Genomic DNA, 23,108 nt, shown 5'->3' with positions numbered 1-23,108 from the left:
ATCGATCTTTAATCCTAGGTCTAGACTCCTAGGACTGACTGTCTAAGAATCTCGACTCGGAGAATTCACCAAAATCCAGCAGAACCTCCCTACAACACGAACATTACCCCCAAGTAAAAACGGGTCCAGGACTGCCAAGAACACTTCAAATATCCAACAATTTAAACAACGGGAGTCGGGTCCCCAAACTTCACTATTTCCGACCTCGCCACACAAAGACAAAATACGAGGTAAACCGACAGACAATTATTTATGACTCACAAATATCATCAAATACTCAATATAACCCAATAAACACAAATTTAAAATCAAAGGATTTCTAAGATCAACGGCCAGGAGAAAATTACCGAGACGCCGGTCGACTTCGCCCTCCGGCCACGGGAGTCCGATCGACGATCCGGACACACCATCGGACTCACAACGACAATCCCCGCTCGATTTTTCGATCCGACACCCAATCATCCCGGAGAAATTTACGGACGATCTCTGGCCGTCGATTTGTAACGGAGCCCGATCGCCACCAAACCGGTGCCATCGCGAAGCTTCGAGGAGAGTCGAATACGCCCTCCGATCGTCCATCCTCCGGCCGGATCTCACGGGAAAAACCCAAAAATGCCGGCTGCCACCATTTTCTCTCTCCACCGGATCTTCCGTCTCCGGCCACCACAGGCGTCGCCGGCCGCTAAAAGAAAGCTCTCGCCGTAGAGCCGATCGCCACCCGACTCTACCGCCAACAACGCCAAAATGGCCGAACACGCCTGAAGCCGCCTGGCGCTTCCGCCTCTGGCCGCTATTGCCAGCTGGCCAACAAGACGCCACTGGCTTGGCCAGCTCCGCGCCCCATGGCCGCCACCGACGCCCTGCAAAGATCCCTCTTCTCTTCCGACGCCACTCTCTCTCTCTCTTCCTCTCTTCTTCCCCGATTTTCTTTCCTTTCAATATCGACATTAGGCCCCCGAACTTTTTCTTATTACAATTTAGTCCCTCAACTTCTTAATTACTTACAATTCCATCCATCAAAATTCCAATTTAACCCCCAAACTTCTTTTTAGCCTTTCAATTAAGCCCTTAACTAATTAATTTGGGCCAAATCCGAATTATTGAAAATACACAATTACAAAAAACCCCTGACCGACATATTTATTTACAAAAATACCAAGCTCACAAATTTCCATTAAAACCCCATAAAAATAACATTATACTTTCAATCCTTATTCCAAAATATAATTTTACTTATATAAATATGCATTTGGGAAAATTTTGAATAACCAAAATATAATCATTTCTCAAATAATTTACTTGAATAATTTCTTAAAATTTCAAACTAATTGGGTATAGAAAATAACTCATTTATTAAATATATAAAAATTCGGGGTATTACACATAGATCAAGATTGATATCTAACAAAATGCATGATTATTCAAATGTGTAGTAATGATTAAAGTATTTTAATCAATCTTTGCACTGAACAATCTTAACCAATGTAATTCAATCCTTTCAAAGTCCTTTTAATCCATGAGCCATAGAGTATGGATGCAAGTGTCAACTTTATAATTGAACCAATCATATTTATTTTTGATGATTGCATATAACATTTTGAATAAGATCTATAAAATATTTTTCATAACCTTCATTCACACAACTTTGGCCAAGAATTTTCATGTTAAAATATATTAAGAAACATCAAGATAAGGTCTCAATGGTATATTACTTTAGGTAATGAATTCTTTATTGATAACTTATTATCTTTATATGACTCTTACTATACTCAATGACTATCTCTTGAGCACTCCATGGTTAGGAGAACATAAGATAGTATCATAATCTAGTAATTCTCATATAAGATAATATACTGAGTATCTTAAGTGTAAGGATCTCATCTTACATGTTTGTCATAATAGTATTGTCCATAAACATATGGGGTAAATTTCATATAGACTATTCAATTAGGTCGTGTTCAATGGACTTGTTCTTTTAACAAGTATCTATATGCTTATCTCGGTATCCCCATGGCTCAACCTTATGAGACAAATTGCTTGCTTTACAAGTAAGTGATAACACAATATAGTAGTCTTGAGCGTGTGATTAATATCTAATTCTTGATCAAACATCGATTATAAATATTATTTAAGAACGTATATAATGAGACTCTTATCGTTATAAACTCGTTTTATAATTTGTATTATTTTGAATTTACATTTTATAGTGTTCCTCTCTACCCGTCTTGATTATATCTTAATAATACTATGATAAATTATACCATTAAGAATTGAACAATAACTTTACTATAATCATATATAACATCATTATAATGTATACATTTCACAACTTCTTATTTTTAGAGTATACTCTATGATTGGTCCAAATTATATATAGATATTTAAGGGTATTTTAGAGCTTTAATGATATATTTCTTTATGTAAAATAGTGAAAATATATACATTTACCTTAAGCTTAATTGTCTATTTTCAGGAATATTAGCAAAAAGAGGAAAATATGGAGCTAAAAAAAGCTTAATGGGATATGTTTGTATCAAGGCCCAACATTAAGACGTATGGACTACTAATTACAAGGCCCAAGGGACATTTTAGTTATTTTGTATAATTATTAGGATTTATATTAAGAGTTATTTATGGGTTAGTATTTGGTAGAGATTAAGATATCTAAAGTTTTATATATTAGATGGACTTATATTAGTATACTTATCTCTATGGAGATTTATATAGAGGAGGACTCTTCTCTATATAAATCTTAGCAAAACCTAATTAAGAAAGAAAGGAAGAGAGGAAGGAAGGAGGAGGGGAATTTTCTTCTACATGCTCTCTATACCTGCCACCATTATTTTCTCCATAATTCTCTACAGTTTTCCATAAACATATAGTTTTAGTTTTCATTACTCTTTTTAGGATCTAAGGAGCTTTTCAAGAAGAAAAGACTGAGGACCAATCTTCTTCTTACTTGAAGAAATTCTTAATCTAGAGGGAGTTTTTATTTTTTTATATCTTTCTATTTAATACCATGATCATTGGGTTAAATATATTAGGCTAGTTTTCATAAATGTTTAGTTTAGTCTTTTTACTTTTGTATGAATCTTGTTATTTATTTATTTAATAAATGATTTCTTTACCTTCATATCTTTATTAATTTCAGTTATTATTGTTAGTTAACCATCATTTTAATTTAGCAATAGTAATTGTTATGAAAATCTTTAGGTTTAAAAGTATTAGAAACTTCATCTTTACTTTAATCTATATTGGTATAAGAAACCTAGGTTGCATCATTAGCTTGAGTGACTTAGGAAAAAAGACACATAACCATCTCATTCATTAGATCTAGGTTTAAAGTAAAATAAGGAGATTAATAAGTAAATGGCTAGATTAAATGCTATTTTTAGCATATAGTTTTAGATCATAAATATTTACATTTGCATTGTATTGTATATTTATTTATTGTTTACTCACTTTATTTTATGAATATCATTCTCTCAAAATATTGATTTAGAGTGTTTAGATTTACTTTTATTGTTTTGTATTGATAATTAATATTTATAATAAGTGGCCTCATAGTTCTTTGAGAGATCGACCTCATGGTGAACTTACACTTACTATAGGAACGGTTCGTGTACTTGCGAGTACTAAAAAAGACATATCACTCTAACACTTCGATGAAAGAGGATTCTCAAGATCATCAACCCATTAATTTCTTAAAAATTTGTTCCAATTTCTAGGATACATAATTGCACCAAGTTACTCTTAAAGTGGGGTTGATATGGGCTTGGGTTAATTCAGAATCTTTAGTCGCCATGTTAATATATATATATTCAAGTCTAACTTTAAGGCCTCGTTTTAGTTTACCTACGACCCAATAGATTTCTAAAATATTGACAACAATATAAATTATGAACTAAATTATTTTTATTTATTTTTATTTTTAATTAATTTAAATCATATTCATAAATTAATATTGACATCTAATTATGTGTCATAACCACTTAAATATATTAGAAATAATGATGTAATTTTGATCAACTTTTTTGTCCACCACCTTTCCAATATAATTTAATTATTTTATCATAGGAATTCAAGTATAACATTATATTAAGAACCAACGATAGTTGTTATTGATTAAATGCAACTAATAACTGAATAATACCTATGCAACTCTTTTCATAATGTTGATTCACATAAGCTTGTCTAAGAATTTGAATGTCATTGTATATCAAGAAGTGATAAAGATAAATTCCTATAATATTTTACCTTAGGTAATTAACTTTCTATTGATAAATCATTATCTACTTATGACTCTTGTTATAATCTAATAATTGACTCTTAGAACCTAAGATGGTAAGAAATACACAAGACAATATCAAAGTATAACTATTTTTACTCAAGAGTGCATAAATGAAATGGTAAAGGTCTTTTTTACTTTAATCAAAGTTTCGAGTTTAAACTTTAGGTATGCAGCTGCGTTAAAACTTTTGAAAAAATATTTTGCCACTCGAAAAGTCCTACCTGACATGCTCTAAGTTAACTCTAGATATATATATCAAAATATATATATATATATATATCTTATGAGATACTATGTCTATCTTAAGTCTAAGAATCACTATTTACACAATTGTCACTAGAGTAATATTCTAATGAAATATGGGTAAGTTTCTATATGGGTTATTATATGGAGCCTAGATGAGTGTATTTATTTTTTTTAACAAGCATCCATATATTTAGATAAGAAATATAGATGAGCCTCCCAAATTCCGGTCAAAGTGTGATTAAGCTCTTAAATTTCAAAGTAGCTTAATTACACCCCTAAAACTTTAAAAAAAAAAAAGTTAAACCCTACATAATACACAATAATTTTAATTAGTAAGAAAATAATAAATCATAATTAACTTCAAAATATTAATTAAATTACATAATAAATGAAAGCCATATAATACATCTTTTTTTTTTTTAATTTCCTAAGAAATCACTCCCAACTATAAATTGATATATTATGTATATATATATTATATATAAAATCTGCCTTAGAGGGAAACCTAACTGATGTTTCATATAAATAAATTGCAATGGTCGGTCAGAGGCCAGCATATTGCTTCTTGAACTAATTTTATGATGAATGTTTTATTAGTACATACTTGACCTTCAATTAAGCAGCCTTATACAAGCTAAAACTGCTAAAGCTAAAGCCCTACCTGCAAGTTGGAGAGGACTCTTCTTGTTTAATTTTGGACCAACAAAAAGTTATAGTCAAGTTGAACAATTTTAGAAAACAAAAGGTAAGTGTATTGAGAAGAAAAATCAGAATTAAAAAAATAAAATAAAATTGACCAATGAAAAGTGATTTAAGGAGTGTATTATTGAAAACCTCCTGTGTGAACAGCTCCTTGATATTGATTAGCTTCATAATTAGGTTAAGTGATATTGCATACTATGTTGTCAAGGTATTCTTATGATCAGTTATGGCAAAGCGATGGGTATCTATGGGCATGGCACATTGCATTTCATATGCCTTAGATTTTGGACAACTTTTTAATTTTTGTAGAATGGGCAAGAATTGCCTATTTTAATTTTATTTTTCCATCTCGCAGCGAATAGAACAGTAATATATATATGTTTTTATTATTTTATATCTAAAATTAAATAAAAAGTAACTAATATTTATATTATCTAACAACTAACTATTAAGATTTAGTCTAAGTGGTAACGACATTTACCGTATATTTTCAAAAGTCGGTTTGTATTTTAAGAACCGTAAACGTGAATTATATATATCAGTCTTAAGTTAATAATGAATTGATTATATTTTAGGAGTAGAATGTTGAAATTCTCACACTTTTAGACTCCAAACAAAAAAATCAAATGATGGGATACGAACTCATGAAACCAAAGAATGAAGGGTAAGAATCACAGAGAAAGAATTCAAGCATCAGATGTGCTACCAAGAGGAAAGGACAAGAAAAATAGTAAAAATTTAAGTACCTTTAATTATTCACCACGATACCCTTTCGTCAAACAATGAAAATTACTCCAAACTTCCTCTTTTTCTTTTTTTTTCTTTTCTTTTCTTTATGGTCAATTATTCAAGCATCAGAATTAACAAGTGTCTTTGTTATGGTCAATTAAACAAGATCCTATGTCCATTAATTTGTTATGGTCAATTAAACAAGATCCTATGTCCATTAACTCATATACATAACAATATAATAAATACACATTTGATCTGCAGAATCCAACACTAATAATTAACTAAATTTTGTCTATACTTGGTGTATGTTCTCACCAATGCACCAAATAGATGGATGATTGATATATATTTATTAGTTTTAAATGAATGAGTATGTATCAATCATTCGATTACAAAGTAAAACACTCACTCTTCTATTAGTCGCGGTGTATAATCAAATCTTGCCCCGCTTATTTTACATTGGTTTTCTATTATTTAGACAATGTATATATATAAAATAACGAATAACGAATACATTATAACTAATAGAAGAGTAACACATATATATATATATATATAAATTTTTATATTTTAATATTAGATGATTTACGTATATTTTATCATTTAAAAGTAATAAATATGTATCAGATATCGATTTGGTGTATAAATAAAAATATATAATAACCCTAACAACAGCAAAGGTAAAAGTGCTTTGGGAGTCCAAAAATATTTTTGGATCACAAAATCTCTGCATAGTAAAAGTTGAAAACCCTAAAGCCAAGATAGAGAGCACATGCATCCACGTTCCTTGCTGCTTAAAAACTTAAACAAGTGGCATATATAACATAGCGTAAACGAATGTTGAAACTCACTTTGGTCCATGTGTAATAATACAACCCTAATTAATCACCTCTCACTTTCTTCTCACGGTTCCTTGCTACTGAACAATATATATATATATTAGAATTTATCCAGCCTGGCATTCATCGGTAATGCCACGTGGACGAACCCGAAATCTTGTTCTATATAAGGACCAAAACTCCATATAGGTGTCATCATCATCTAAGTAAATATATGTTGTTTGCAGGCTTAGTGCACTTAAAAGTGGGGAAGAAAATGGGGAGATCAGGAAGTTTGGTGATTTACCCACTACTGGTTCTTGCATTAAGCATGTGTATGATAGCTAATGTGGACGCGGCATCTTCGGTACAAACGCCGGTGAAGCTGCGGTGGCAATACTACAAGAAGTACACCAAATGCCCGGAAGCCGAAGTTTACATAAGGCACCAAGTAGAGTTGTTCTGGAAGAATGACAAAACCATTACTTCTAAGCTCCTCCGGTTGCTCTACTCCGACTGTTTTGTTACTGTATGTATGCTTGTCCACTTCTCATCCTCAGTTCATTTTTCATTTTTCTTTTACTCTGTGCATGGCAATAAAGAAGATAGGGAAGGGAAGGTATTTTAAAAGAAAAGAAAGAAAATTGAAGGAAAGGGTAGTGTGTTTGGTCACATTAAAAATTTTCATTAAAGAAAAAAGAAAGAAACTATTTAATTTTAAATTCTTTATTATAATTATAGAGATAAAAATGATTAATTATATTTTAATTTTTTTTGCATGAGTTAAAATATTTTACATCCAAAATTGAAATGTAATCTACAAAATAATCGAAGGTATTCCCCTTTAATTCTCTTCCCCTTTTAAAAAGATTTATTTGCCAAATACGATTAAAATTAATTCTTTATCTCTATTCACTTTCTTTCTCTTTGCAGTACCCTTAATTCATGCATAGTATTAATGACATTCTCCCGCAAATGATTAAAATCTATTATTTTTCAAATGAAAAATGATCTTAAATCCATAGATTTTAAAAAAGAAATTCCTCCAAATTTAGAGCTAGACGAAAAATCCAAAATCCACTAATATTATGATACTTTTTTTTTTAATATTATTCTAATAAATTTATATTATCTTAAAATTATTCTTTAACTTTTGTTTTCAGATCCTTAACTTATATATATATATATATACAAAGAATAATTATCAATACATTGTATCTATATTAATCCAACTTATACCATTTTAAAAATATATAGATTTTAAATAAATTCATGGATTCTAGAATTTGTCGGTAGAAGGCCAGCACTAGTAGGGTTGAAAAGGACTGAAGCTTAATCGTCCATTTTTCTTCTTCTCTGCTTAAAACCGTTGGTTCGATACGATTTCAGGGTTGTGATGCATCAATTCTTCTGGACGGACCAGATTCAGAAAAGACTGCAAAGCAAAATTGGGGACTCGGTGGGTTCGCAGTCATTGACAAGATTAAAACAGTTATGGAAAAACGCTGCCCTGGAATTGTCTCCTGCGCTGACATTCTTAATCTTGCCACCAGGGATGCTGTTCATTTGGTGAGATCCTTCACGTCCTACTTCAAATCTTTATATTCCCTCTAATCTCACTTGGTCATAATCTATGGAAGTTGTCTGCTTTTCGGTGCAGCTACTCGAGATGTACATGTCATTTTATTAGTTTTAACAAAAATGAAAATGCAATGACAATGAAATATTTTGAGGCAATTCATCACATGGGAACAGCATAATTTTTTTTACTTTAGAATTTCATGATGTATGATTAATGATCCAATGAACCAACAGGCAGGTGCACCATCTTATCCTGTATTGACAGGAAGAAGGGACGGAATGACATCAAAAGCTGCATCAGTAGACCTCCCATCACCATCCATCTCGTTGAATGATGCATTGGAATACTTCAGTTCTAAAGGCTTAGATATGCTGGATTTTGTAACCCTCCTAGGTATGAATATCTCAAGTCACCAGAAACAAGAAAAGAAAACAATATTTAATGTCCTTAGTTTGGTTACATTGCCCTGTCTTAGTTTGGTTATATTAGCCTGTTTCTATAAACAGGACCCCTTTTGTTTCCTGTCAAATAATCATATGTGTATTTGTGTGTGTATCAGGGGCACATTCAATGGGTAAAACCCGCTGTCGCTATGTCGAGGACCGTCTCTACAATTTCAACAATACAGGAAAGCCAGACCCATACATGGACCAAGCATTTGCAGCTCAGATGAGAAAGCTATGTCCACCCAGAACCAAAAAGGGCCAAAGTGATCCTCAGGTGTTTCTAAACCCTGATTCCGGTTCTAACTACAAATTCACAGAATCCTTCTACAAGAGGGTTTTGTCATACAAAAGTGTCCTTGGAGTTGATCAGCAACTGCTATACAATAATGACACACTACAGATTGCACAAGAATTTGCTGCTAATTTTGAGGATTTGCGAAGGTCATTTGCACTATCAATGAACCGAATGGGAAACATCAATGTTCTAACGGGAAATGCAGGAGAGATACGCCAGAATTGCCATTTCACAAATAAGAAATAATAGAACAAAACCAAAGATATTATATTGAACAGTAGATTTGTCATCATAAAAACACAGGGCAATATGGTCATTTGGATGATATTAATTTGCTATGCATAGGGACACAAGAATAAAAGCATCAAGAATATGTTTTCCCATTCCTAAATAAAATTATATAACTACTTAAGTTATAAATTTGGTCTCTGAAATTTAGAGCCTGTAGAATCATTTGATCACTTTTCTCCGGCAAATTAAATTTCTCATTTCAATTTCGTATAAACAAAAGGACAAGTATCAAAATTGTCATTACATGATTTGCTCTCTAAATGTATGGTATAAGAAATTGTGAAGGAAAAAGAAAATACAAATGTGTATTTGCCTAACCTTTCTAAATGAGATGCACCAAAAAAGAACCTGTTTGCACTTTTAGATCCTTCCACTGGCTTCAAATGGAGGCGAGGGAAAAGGAGAAAACACTGTCAAATGAAAAACAATACACAATTCAAATGTATATTCTTATGGAACCATGAATCATCCCCAAAATACAATTATATAAACAGTCTAGCTTCACAAAAATGCCATTGAACACAATAGAAACTGCAAGAAACTATTCATTCAACAGAATGTCTGGCTGCCTCAGGAGTTCAAATGATGGTTAGAAAGCATAAACTGAACTAAGCACAAAAATCGAAGAGCAAAAAAGTGATCAAAACAAGCTTGTAAAGCTTATTTCAGTTATCCAATATCCTCAACCTATATTGGCAATGTCAAGCTAAACTATAGAATGGTTAGAAGTACTCAAAGACTGGTCTAATCACTCACCTTGGTCCCTAAACTGTGATTTTCTTTTTTTAGTTTCCTCACTAAACCTTACCTGAAAATTGACCCTGGCAGCCATGCTTGAGCAGTAGACTGGATCCTATCATATTAAGTAAGGTCGCCCACTGTAGTCAATTTTCAAATAATCTTGCTCGCAAAAGTCTAGCAATTTTGGCCATGATGATTACATTTGACTCAAAATCAAAGTGCAATGATGAAACTGGAACAAACTAAAGTTTAATGGTCAAGGTGAAAGTTATCCCCAAATTCCAATAATCAATGGTGCAGTGTATCTGGAATCAATGGAAAAAAATATACAGATACAGATAAATGTGTCATGACTGAAGGAACAAGTATATGTCATGCAGGTTAGCACAAAGCACATAAAATTCCATTACTTTGTTGGGTTCCTTGAAAGCATCAATATTCAAAAAATAAATTTGAAAATCAAAATAGAGAAATAGAAAGATCTAGTTTTAATTAGCTGTTAATATAAATACCCACCAGCTCAATGTACACTCACTTTGTAAGAATTTTTTGTCATAAATATTTTTTAATACATCCTAAGTTTAATTGACTAAGCTTCTACTGAATTTATTACAGATAATTACAGACTAATAATAATTTAAAGATAAAGGAAAAACAGGAATTATGGTCTAATACATACTTTGGTTGCTGCTTCTTCAGAATCGAACACTTGGTCTTTTAAAATTGTAAAATTCAATATTTTGATCTTTTCATAAAACAAATTGGCATTGTTTCCCCCAACAGTGGTTGTTTTTGGTATGTTCTTAGGCAATAGAGAAAGAAAGTGATTTTTGTAATTTCCAAGGAAAATTATTAGTATATCACATCCTATGTATGTCATGATGCAAAATAACACTAGGCCTACATGCCATAAATGTTCTCTTCTAAAAAATGGAAATTTCATCTACTAACAAAAACAAAGGTAAAATAAATAAATAGATAAAAATAATTTCACATGGTACAAACAACAAATGTGCCAACCTATATTTCCCATCCCAGATCAATCATGTTAACAACCCCTTTTCCCTAACCGGAAACAATAACCAGCAGAAAGCCAAGAATATAAGCAGGAAGACCAAAAATGGATCTTATATTCAGCATTTTTATCAATAATCATTCTAGCAGGAGTATGGATAAATGACTGAAAGAACCAAACAGTATCTACTTTTTATGTACCATTCTATATGCTATTCCCAACTATCTCCCAATTTCCTGCTTTTGCTAAAATAAATCTATACTTCTTCTGTCATCAGCAGTGATACAAAGAGTAAAAACATGGTCCACCAAACAAACATATATATTTCTGAGAATTGGCCAGGGACTGCAAGTCCACAACAAGAATTTATCTCGATTCAATAGTAATCTATATTAACTTCAAGAAGGATGCTAGTGCAATAAAAGAGCTTCAGAGAATTTTCTTGTAAAAGGATGCATTTGCCTAAAAAAATAACTTCAAATACCAGACAGCACCAGGACACAATAAGGAAAATAGAACCATAATTACATAGTAGTTACCTTTAAAATTTTATGAAGGAGAGAATGAAAGTACAAAGAACTGAACTAAGACTTTGACTGGCAGCATCAGCACAACTTCATTGTGACAGATCCACATAATTTCGCCAGTGATGCTCAAACTTTGCATCACAGCCATAGTTATGGTTACGGTGCTTCCATTAGTCGGAGTATACAAGAAATGGTGCAACCTATTCACCATTCTGAGATGGAGAACTTTTGTTTTTTATCAGCTGTCAGAATAAAAATTTAGTTTAGCAGCCATGAAATGGAAGTATAATGTCTACTCATGCATAACTAATAGATAGCATTTCATTTATGGAAAAAGAGCTTTGGAAAATCTTAAGGAAACAAGCCCCTCTTTTATTATCATAGCAAACTAATTAAATAAGCATCTAACCTTGTAAAAATACTTCTTTCGAAGCTTGATCGCTGAGCGTATGCATCTTTTAACATGGATCTTTAGCAGCTTATCATTGAAAATCTGCAACGATTTGAATATACAAGGATCAACTAAGCTTGATTCATCCTCAATGCCAATCTAGTTAAGCTTAGCTAAAGGGTTTCTTCCATGCATTACAATCAGTTTAGGGCATTAAAGATGATAATAAATGAAATAGTAAAACAAAAGAAACATCTCTGCATGTTGACATGGATCCATTTGACTTTTGACATGAGAGGACACATTTCTTATGAGCTACGAAACTGAATAGATCTTAATGCTAATATATTGCAGCAAATTATATGCAAGCAAAAATAACCAGGAATCGTAAGGATCAATTGTACAAATATTTTAAAGTTTTTCTCATTATGACTAAGAACACAAGCAGAGAAAAACTATAACATTTGAATCACTTTTTCAAGTTTCTCTTTTGAAGCGATTACAGGCCAGCACTAGACCTACACATGGTCAAAATAAGGCAATAAGCAACAACTATGCTGTTCCCACTTATAATTTCTTATTACTTCAATAGAGAGAGAGGGGGACAGAAAAATATGTCATCAATAAGTAAAGAAGAAGACACTAGACAAGGAAAAGTGCATGATCCCAGTAACAAACAGAAGATAAAATAAGGACCAGTGGTCATAAGTGCTCTTCTTAAAGGAAAAAAAAAAAAAGTAAATCCCCTGGTAAGTTGACACTATAAATATGAAGCACGTATAAAACAAAATGTACATGCCTTTATCATATCATCAATCGAGCGAGTTTCTCTGATGATTTTCTGACGGTTCATGATAAGAATTGCTGCCACACAGAAGACAGGTAATTCATCATCCCCATTCTTAGTTGATGAGACTACAGAGCTAATCTGTATGGGCTCACTTCTTGACCAAAAACTCCTTGTCAACCCACAAAAAGGATAAGCAGATGCTGACTTCATTGCCACATTCTCAGACGCAGGGTGCTCAACATTTCCATGCTTTGATAGTGAACCATCATTTGAACTGCCATTACCATTTTCTGTGGTTTCTTCTCTCATTTCCCCTCCAGAATCCCTTGGAAGAGGTAGTACCAGTGCCTCCAGGCAGTTCTCCTCTAAATTATAGGCCAGGGTTTCATCAAAATCAGCAGCCCACATCATCTGTATTCAATATGACGTTACAGAAGTCAAATCTATTAAAGGCAACTATAAAAATTGCAGGAAGTCATAATTCTTCAGTGTTCGGTCCTTCTCATACCTATAGACAGGTTTAAGACACTATGCTAGAGAACGTCTCTTTATCACCAACGACACAAAATAGAGAGAGAATACAATGAGGTAAACAAATATCTATCAGTTAAGTTTATGGTTGTCTTCAAACTAGCTAATGCCAACTTAAGGTAATAACAGTTCCCATCAGAGACTACTTAAAGCACCTGCTCTTTCAATTACAAAACCTATTAGCAGAAATGTAAAACTAATTTAACTTTTAGGAATTTAAGGTTAGTTTTCATCCTCTAGGGGAAATATAATGAAAAAAAAATTGAAAAAAAAAAAAAAAAGAGACCAAGCATTTAATTAGGCAAAGTCAAGTTAAATGGTTCATACCATTTAAAATTTAATGTGTTAAGCAAATCATATAACTCATAGAATTATTCAATACAAGTTTTGCCTTTGCAAATGAACTTTGACATGAATATGTAGCCACGCTTTATTCATGTCAAAATTCAGATGCAAGGACAATAAATTTATTGACGTAACATGAACATATGCAAACCTGAATTACCATCTCTAGTGGGGCTACCAGATCTGCACAATAATATATATTCCAGGACATTAGGCCCATTACACAATCATTTCTTTTTAAGGTCATAGAAGAACTCATCGGTATTACTAGCAATAAACTTCAACTTGTAAAAGAAATGATGAGCATTCTTTTAATACTCTTTTCCACTTCTTAATGAGGACAACCTGCTCAGTAGACGACAACTATACAACACAAGGAAAATCACAAACAATACAAGCCTACCTCATTCCAATCATGATGAGGTATGGACCCTATATTTGAACAAGTAGATTTCCTCTGGGTTAAGTCAGTAAATCAAAACAAAATAGATAAGGCTCAAGGAAAAAAAAATGAAGAGGGTGACATGAGACGAGGCATACCCATTAAATAGAAGGTAGATGATCACAAAATTTTATGTTCTTAGAAAAGACACAAAGAGGTTTGCAGGGACATGTCCAACAGTGTTGTTAGGCAAAGAATATGCAATTAGCAGACCGATGAAAAGGTAAGCCCTTCTAATTATTGGTCAAAACAAAATAAAAGTGGAAATAAAAGTGTCTGCAATAATAGGTGGGTAGCTATTTAACTAACACCAGCAATTTACTGTAATTCACACTGGAACAAAGCTTAAAGACTACAAACCTCCCACATCTGAAGAGCCTCATCAAAAGATAACTCTCGACGAAAAAGAACCATCAGCATTCGGAATGCAAAATGTAGGCTTTCAGCACCTATACGTGACAGATGTGTAAACATTTCTCTATCTGTGAGTTCCAGGATATGCCACAATGCTTGCAACTGCTTCATCACTCCAGTTGGTCCTTCCATCTGAAAATTTTCACGCTGGAGAAGTGCAGAAAAGGGTACTTTAGAGAGGTGTAAAACCATAAATTAGAAAAGAGCATAGTGGATCTAGCAAAAAGGGTGTGCAATGGTAATACCATTCGCCTTAGAAGCATTTCAAAGCACCAAAAGGCATCAGCATTATCCTCATAGAGAACAACAAAAGGAGATAGCAAATCACTCATACCTAAAGGCAGAAAACCAAATAAAATAAGAAAAATTCATGCCTAAAAAGAGAGTATTCAATTGTTGAAAACGTTAACATTGAATAAAAAAAAAGACCACATAATTGTAGAGATTTGGGTCACAAAACTAAGAAATCAATGGCACAACCTTGACAGTAACCAGTGGCAGGATCAACCCATGCATAGACAGCAAGGATATCAGACATTCTAGCTAAATTCTTCTTATCCTCGTAGAATTCAAGATGACTATCTGTTCGCACCACATCAACAACTGAAAACAAGAGATGCCGGTTGCTCAGGATAACAGCAATAGAAGAAATCCATGGCCCACTATCGTAACAGGAAAAAATACACAACCAAGTTACCTATTCGGTGCAAAGTCCAAAGCCATTCAGTTACTCTGTCTTCTCCAGTAGTCCCTCCCTGAGATGTTATCTTTAACAATGGTGTTTCTGGGGCATCTGATATTCTCAATCTGTTCACTATCTCTTTTTTGTAGTCCTGATTAGTAGACTGTGCATGTTCATGATCATGATGATCGTGAACTATTTCAATTTCAGAGTTGTTCTCATGAGAAACATTGTTAGATGGTGAACCATTGGATTCAATAATTAAATCTACATTGTTACTAATTTGAAAACTGTGCATTCTGTCATCTTGAAATCTCAATTTTTGTCGTGTTGAAGGTTCAATTTCATGCACACTATATTCTTCCGTATCTTCTCTTTCCCGATCAAACAAATCTGTGACGGGTAAAGAAGGAAAATCAAAATAACTCCCCGCTACATACTGTGATCCATGAGCTTCAACCCCTCTTTCAGGGGAACCGCTATTGTACAGGCCAGAGGTATGCAAAAGACATGATGAGTCATATGCTGCACTGTCTGTACTTCCCCTCACACTGGCAAGCTCCCCAGAATCACTAGAACTCTCTCTTTCACATGCATGCAATGTTTCTGTACAGTTATTATTCTGATCACCATATTTCTCTAATTTATTAGTAGTGTCAGTAGAAGCTTGTCTGCTCTCGACTTTAGCTTCCTGTTTGCTGTCATCCTTGGATGATGTTCTCATGTCCATAACTTTGGATCCCACAACATATGCAAGGGCACCAGTTCCTACACTTGAATGCATCATTTGACATTGCTGGATCAGGTCCTTGTAACGCTCCCTGCATGGAATATTTCATAAAAGCTGTATGATAATTAATGTAGCCAGAGAATTATACAATACTGTCGAAACTAAAACAGGTTAGTTGCTTCAAATAAGTACCTAAACCCAGAAAAACGTACTTCATTAAAAGTATCTCTAAGATGTCAATTATTAAATTCGTGCAAAGTATCTCACAGTGCAAAGGGCAACCAGATATGTGATAATTGATCAGAAAAGGAAATAAGCAACAGAATCACTGGAAAACTCATGCATTATTTTTCCGAAAAACTCGAGCATAAATGTATATACAAGTGTGCACCAAGTGTAGCATTATCTAAGGATATATTGGCTCGTCAATCTAAGTCTGAGGAGTGAGGAGATATCACCAAAAGAAGATCACAATGACTCTGGCTGAATGGAATCATCTAGTTTAAGATGGAAAGAAAAAGAAAGCACCATCGCAGAGTGTCTCATGGAAAATGCTTTCCTCTGTCATTTTATCATTTAATTAGTTTATGGGGAAGAGTTAGCAAGAGAGAGAGATAGAGAGGGGTGGAAAGTAAAAAAAAAAAAAGGAAAAGATCGAAAAGAAATGTTAGAAGTTGTATTTAGCCCACATCGCTTGGTTACTAGACTGTTATAGTGTATATGAGTGGATTGAGCACCCTCTTCTTAGAGCTAGCTTTTGAGAATGAGTTCTACCCAAGCCCATTTATCATGGTATCAAAGCCGGCCTTTTGTTTGTGATGATGGGTTTGGACCCAGCCCGTTTGCATATCACGCTAAGAGTAAGGGAAGGTGTTAGAAGTTGTATTCATCGCTTTGTTACTAGGCTGTTATAGTGTATATAAGTGGATTAAGCACCCTCTTCCTAGAGCTAGCTTTTGGAAATAAGTTCTACCCAAGCCCATTTATCAAGAACCAAAAAATCAGACCTTTACTGGATTCAACTTATTAATTATAGCCAAACCTTGGTAAAGACAGATTTTATGTTAAGTGATTACCAATTAAAAAACAAATCATCATCCTTTTTCCACTTCTTTTTCTAGAAAAAAAGCAAAAACTGAAAAAACTATCAGATGCGACTACATGTTACAGCATCAGTAAGTCTCAAATTTTGCTTCACAACAAACTATACTCCGACATGATAAAAGAAATGATGTTAACTATAGAGTATAGGTAGTATATTTAAAATCCTAACCATCCATTCTTTTCCATGAAAAATATAAGCATAGGAGAATGAAATAGATACTGAGCTATGTATAAAACACATCAAATTAAGACAGAAGCGATTTATGTTTTAGGAGATATATTTGCACTAGGCCGTGTTTATTTGATTTACCAAGATTATCCAATTAGTTAAATGCAAGCTCAACAGACCAATGAATAGGCAATTAACTAGAAGTTTATCAGGAAAAAGAAGCAAAAATTGAGAAATCTTAGACCTGCGGGCTGTCCTCAGCTGCGTGCGATACTCAGCAGTGCTGCCCAGGGCATAACAACCAAGTAGAAATTCCCAAACTTCTGACCTAATAGCTGGATCCACACCCTATCATATATAAGATATAGAGTCATTACAGTCACTTTAGAGGAACTATAAAGGATCATCTTTTAGAGCTAGTGAGATATGTCAATGAAGACACTGGAATGAAGTCATCTACACCTGGCTGGTAATTACTTCTTATCCAATCATAGAGAGCAGGTGGAAAGAGAGACAAGGTGAGTAGGAAGAAAGTTGACTGACCAAACATTCAGATAAATAATACAATATAGAACATACAAGTGCACAAGAAGCTATAGAATTGGAAATACAAGAAACTGTAATGATCATAAAGCAGGTATGGGATGTTGAGGTCAAGCATCATTGAGATTCTAAAGGCATACAAAACATGCAGATTTTCATGGCAAATAAAACATGCAGATTTGTGCAAATAGAAGCTCAAACACGTCCACTCTCCAACAAGCAATGCTGAATATGTAGTCTGATCATAAACATTCGAAGCCCTTCAACAAACCATCTACTGACTTTTCAGATATCTACATCAAACTCTTCCAAACTGGGACAAGGAGCTTCAGATTGTTTAAAATATCTAAATAACACAATGCAACAGTTTTCATTCAAAGTCTAGCAACTTTTCTTACAGAAAATTCAACGTGCAGAAAATGTTAATTGGCAATTCAAATTCAGGCTACCAGAAAAATAACGAATGCCTTCTATTCCCTCCCTTTCTTTTTCTCAATTAGCATGTGCATTTTATTTAGGATAACAAAGACAAAGACATGCCTTAAACTGAGGCTACTAACATAACAAAAGTATCTTAGGCAAATATACTCTCAGCATTTCAGTTATCTTACACATTGTTATGAAGCTTGCGAAATCTCAATTCACAATTAAGAGGCCTCCCTTTATTTGATCAAAACAAAATACAGAATAAGAATTAAAGAAAAGGACAGGTAACAAGTTTTAACAATACCAAACAACAAGGTTTCTACTGCCTATCCAAAAAGATAACTGGGATTGATGTTGGGGTTAAACAAGCAGGTTTAGAATTTCCTTGGTTTAATATTTTTTTTTATTTTTTATAAATTGCTTTTCTCAAACCTGCTTTTGAGAAAAGCATAAATTTACCTGTTTTTCTCAAGCAGCTTTCAAAATAACAAAAAAAAGAACTAAAATGTAAAAAGAAATTGAAACTGCTTTTACAACCTCAATGTCAAAATAGCCTAACAAGTTCTATTGGTAGTAGAGACCATGTCATACCAGCAGTAAAATATTCTTAATCATATGATAATACGCGACATCTTGGACACCATCTTCCATTTATATCAATGTTGGGAAAAGAGGATAATAAAAAATGAACTGGAAAGTTCGAAAATTTGGCACTTTTCTCTTGCTTGTATTGGAAGCGAAGGGCAGAAAGGTAGAGAAAATGGAAAGAAAAATCTCTCTTGAACCTGCCAAAATTTTTTTCCCTAATAGGAGCGATTACTAGGAGAAAGCATGCATAGTAAGTGCAAGATAGAAATTCCTTAGTCCCTATGAAAACGATCAGGTTCACTTAAATAATAATTGCCATTAGGAATACAAGAACCTTGATGATTTTGATTTACTGCGGATACAAGAATCCAAAGGCCCCATGCCCATGATTGAGATTGCTACCATCACAATAGTGTAATCCAAAAATAAACAGTTTCACCCTCAGCCTATCGAGTCAGCTGCCGCAGTGAAGACAAAACTTTGAAAAATGGAAAACATTCATATATAAAATTGCAAGGTACTAAGATTTGAAGTACAGAGGAACTGTCTATAATTTACAAATGAGAAGTCAAGATGCTTCTTAAGTGACTCAAAAATACCACATATATGGTGACACCAAATACTAACTGAAATCAAGCCATCATGAAAAATAATGGTGAAATAGAAGAGCAATAAGCATATTAGTAAATGATTATAAAATCCTTCCCCATCCTATCCCCAAAAAGAAAAAGAGAAAATTATGAAGTGTGGGGTAAACACAAAAAATTAGTCGAGGACAAACATACCCCTAAAACAATTGACTTGAGTGCTTTTTGGAAACCAGAAACCTTCCCGTCGCTATCAAAAGTTGCTTGCCACTTATCTGGTTTAAGCATTCTGCTTACCTGCCCCATTATAGAATCTTATATCAGAATATCATAACATGGATATATCCCATTTGAGAATTTCATACAAATGAAGAGAAAATGTTAATGATAAATAAATAAAAAATCAAGAAAAGCAAATTCCCATCCGAAACTAGACCAGTTACACCACATGCCAAGTGAGTTTTCAAACTCTAAACAATATATAGTAGAACAGCCAAGATATGTAATAACTAATTACTCTTACATCTCTATGATCCTACCATACACCGAAACTGTTGGAATCCAAACAAACTGGTGTAGAAGATACATGGTCAATGTTAATGATATCTTCATCCAAAAAGAAAAATATTTAATGATGTCAGAAATCTATCCTACCACTACAGAAGTCACGCCATTGCTGCCAATATCTCGTCTAGTTCCTGACCTAAGAACTTCTCACTTTCCTGCTTCACAGCATCTTGTATCTCCCATTGCTCCTATACAGTCTCTCGCCTATGACAACATCTAACAGTCAATATATGTGTCTGTGTTTATGCACAAAAATAATGAATCCATGTGCTGTTGTGAAGAGATTTAGAGGGGATGAAAAGGGAGAGAAAGAGACACAATTGGCCATGCCATTTGATAGTCTATAAGAAGTCCTCTTATTCCTTTCTACTTGTCCCTTAAATGCACGATGCCAAATTCTTACATAAGAAGCATAAACCACCCAAGATAGCAACCTTGTGCACACAAAGACATAATAATACAATGAGCTTATCTTGTATAAATCAAATAACCAAATAACTTAAAGAACACCACAAATAAACATCAGAGAAAAAAATAATAAAAGTTAACAATTAAAAATAAAGAAAATATTAACTTGAATCAACAAGAACAACAACAACATCATAACAACAATAAAAATAGTAACAAACAAAATTGGTTGTTGAGAGAGTCTTACAGGTATAAATAACAACCTTTATGGGGGATTGAGCTAAACAAGGCTCTCCAATATCGCGAACAATTGAACCAACTCTTTGCAAATTTACTGCTCCTGGCTTTCCACAACTCCATTGCTTCTCTTCTCCTCCACCACAAGACATTAACTTTTTTACACTTTACACAATAACTCTTATTTCAACCTTTCTTGTTTATCATCACCAGATAAAAATAATCTCAATTTCAAAACCAACTGCCAAAACAGAAAACAGAAAACAGGAAAAAGAAACAAAAAAAAAAGCAATATAAGCTGCTAAAACAGAATTCATAAATGTAGCCAAACAAAACAAACATTCCATTACAAAAACACGAAATCAGCAACAAACTATATCTAACTAACCCTAGCAATCGGAGAGATGTCAATTTTGACAATTAAGAAAATCTAACAAAAATAAATAATCCGATTCAACAAACAACAACTCATAATCAAAATTTTAAATTATAACATAGAAACAAAACCAAATGCGCGCGTCCGTGAAGTATACAAAGACGATTAAATTGATTCTTGTTGATAAATGAAACAATGATGTTATCGATCTATTATTACATCAATAAATGCATCAAAAACAGATAAACAAAAATGCATGTAGAGATAGAGAGTACCTGAAGAAGAACAAGAATGAGATAGATGAAGACGATAGTAAAAGGAGGAGCTTCTCCTCCATCGCCATTAACAATTTTTATTTTTCCTTTCTATTAGAATGAAATGACCGTTTCTTCTCTCCAAGCAAAAAATAAATAAAACACTGAACCACACTTAATTAGATAAAACCAGTTATTTCTTAATTTAAATTATTATTAATCATAGCTAAGCAAAACAGCCAAAGCGAACCGATAGATGATTATTATTTTTTATTTGTTGAATTTCCTTGTTTAATCAATATTTATGAAAATTTACCGTCCTTATAGTTAAAGCCATATTATAAATAAAAACAAAAACATCGTTATAAATCTTTGTAACCTAAAAAAAGAAATTAATAAAAAGATAAATGTATTAGTCATCATAATTTAAACTCAAAATGAAGAAATTAAACCAAAATAATTAATAAAGTAATATGTTAAACCTAAAAAAAAAATGAAAATTTAGAGTGTGGCCATTTTATGTCAGTGTAGTGTGTGATACGTTAGGTATGCCAGCGCCGGTTCCAAGCAACAAACAAAGATAGAAAGTATAAACTACAAAATATTACTATTCCCCTATGAAGATTTTTACAAGTTCAACCCAAATAAAACCAAATATTTTTGTATTTTTTTGGATTTATCCAAATCTTTTCATTTTGACAATTTTACTAAAATCGATTTTAATTGTATCTAGCTAGGTTAAATTGATAAATTGGCTTGTGTTAATGGTTGATATGTCTGCCACCTGAAAAAAGAATTATTTTTTTAATTATTTATATTGTTTTTGACGTAGAAAGTAATGGAAAAAAGAGTACAATTTAAAGTTTTTTTTTTTTATTATCAATTTAAAATTCTAAGTTTTTAAATGAAGAAAGTTAATTCTAGAGATACCACGAATTGCGTAAGGATTGCAGTAGTTTAAAGCTTTACAAGAATGGTTTATATTACATGTCGCCTAAACAATGATATTATTAAAAATATTCTTTTCTTTTTCTAGTTGGCAGTCATATCAACCATACACACAATTCAAATTCTAAATTTAACATAGTTAAATACAATTGAAATCATATGGTAAAATTTTTAAAATTAAAAGATTTGGGTAAAATTAAGAAAACGCAAAAGGTTTAGATTTATTTAGTAATTAATTCTATTTTTTAAAGTAAATTAATATTTTATTGATATTTGTTTCATCAATCATTATTTTTTTCCGTCTATTTCTTATTTTTTTATTATTAGTCAAATTAGTCAAAGAATCTAATTAATAAAAAAAACTAATTTGAACTCTTCGTCTAAATTTAAAAATTTATCAAATTAGGAGCATAATTAAAAAGGTATAATATTAAAGAGTATTAATTTATAGTTCGGCTAAAAAGAAAAGATTGTTTAACACTTGAATTCTCTCTTCCTTTTCCCCCGGCTCCCTCTCCATACTCATCGGCAGTCAACTTTCGATCATTGATATCGCTCCTAAACCCCTTATACATACACATTTCTAAATCCTAAAAAATATCTAGAATAAATAATCATCATGGTGACAAATAGCCTCAATTTTTAAGCTTCTCTCAGCTGCCACACCTTCACCTCGATTCTTTGCTACAAATGGCAATAAACAGGCTATAAGTGTATTTAGTGATATCCGACCTCGAATCCGATTAATATATATATATATATATTTATGATCTCATTTTAAATTTATCTAAAAATTATTTTTATCATTTGTATTAGTCTTAAATTTAAATAGAGATACCTACATACTATTTGAACCTGATAAAAATCCGTTTAATATAATCAAATATTAA

General features: G+C 32.7%; 2 protein-coding genes across 4 annotated transcripts; one reads left to right on the top strand and one right to left on the bottom strand.

The window, feature by feature from the left end:
- The first annotated feature begins 7,000 nt into the window (after positions 1–7,000).
- Positions 7,001–9,573, top strand: LOC8278124 (probable peroxidase 61). Its single transcript, XM_002534029.4, has 4 exons — positions 7,001–7,318; positions 8,179–8,358; positions 8,605–8,764; positions 8,931–9,573. Exons 1-4 carry the CDS (start codon positions 7,025–7,027, stop codon positions 9,356–9,358), a joined length of 1,062 nt encoding a protein of 353 aa, XP_002534075.3. The 5' UTR covers positions 7,001–7,024; the 3' UTR covers positions 9,359–9,573.
- Position 9,574: 1 nt separating this feature from the next.
- LOC8278123 (rab GTPase-activating protein 22) lies at positions 9,575–21,954 on the bottom strand. 3 transcript variants are annotated; one of them, XM_002534030.4, is made up of 12 exons: positions 21,292–21,954; positions 20,667–20,881; positions 19,627–19,725; positions 17,529–17,632; positions 15,297–16,102; positions 15,080–15,202; positions 14,845–14,933; positions 14,546–14,746; positions 12,877–13,278; positions 12,096–12,179; positions 11,699–11,928; positions 9,575–9,813 (listed from the first exon to the last, which is right to left on the bottom strand). In XM_002534030.4, exons 2-11 carry the CDS (start codon positions 20,790–20,792, stop codon positions 11,887–11,889), a joined length of 2,076 nt encoding a protein of 691 aa, XP_002534076.2. In that variant the 5' UTR covers positions 20,793–20,881; positions 21,292–21,954; the 3' UTR covers positions 9,575–9,813; positions 11,699–11,886. The 3 variants fall into 3 exon arrangements, with proteins under 3 accessions (XP_002534076.2, XP_015583814.1, XP_015583813.1); XM_015728328.3 differs by lacking the exon at positions 21,292–21,954 and adding an exon at positions 20,083–20,199 and having other exon boundaries at positions 20,667–20,804; XM_015728327.2 differs by lacking the exon at positions 21,292–21,954 and having other exon boundaries at positions 20,651–20,808.
- Between the last annotated feature and the right edge of the window lie 1,154 nt (positions 21,955–23,108).

This window comes from Ricinus communis, chromosome 8 (genome assembly GCF_019578655.1).
Source record: "Ricinus communis isolate WT05 ecotype wild-type chromosome 8, ASM1957865v1, whole genome shotgun sequence".
Lineage (NCBI taxonomy): Eukaryota > Viridiplantae > Streptophyta > Magnoliopsida > Malpighiales > Euphorbiaceae > Ricinus > Ricinus communis.
Note: the sequence above shows the minus strand (reverse complement) of the source record. Positions and strands in the feature narration are given on the sequence as shown.

Excerpts from the sequence above, each read along its gene's own strand:
- LOC8278124 (XM_002534029.4), top strand. The coding sequence starts at position 7,025 with ATGTTGTTTGCAGGCTTAGTGCACTTAAAAGTGGGGAAGAAAATGGGG. Across the intron at positions 8,359-8,604 it reads CCAGGGATGCTGTTCATTTG|GCAGGTGCACCATCTTATCC; the intron begins GTGAGATCCTTC and ends ATGAACCAACAG. Across the intron at positions 8,765-8,930 it reads GGATTTTGTAACCCTCCTAG|GGGCACATTCAATGGGTAAA; the intron begins GTATGAATATCT and ends TGTGTGTATCAG.
- LOC8278123 (XM_002534030.4), bottom strand. The coding sequence starts at position 20,792 with ATGTCTTGTGGTGGAGGAGAAGAGAAGCAATGGAGTTGTGGAAAGCCA. Across the intron at positions 19,726-20,666 it reads TAGCTCAATCCCCCATAAAG|GTAAGCAGAATGCTTAAACC; the intron begins GTTGTTATTTAT and ends ATAATGGGGCAG. Across the intron at positions 14,747-14,844 it reads AAATGCTTCTAAGGCGAATG|CGTGAAAATTTTCAGATGGA; the intron begins GTATTACCATTG and ends GCACTTCTCCAG.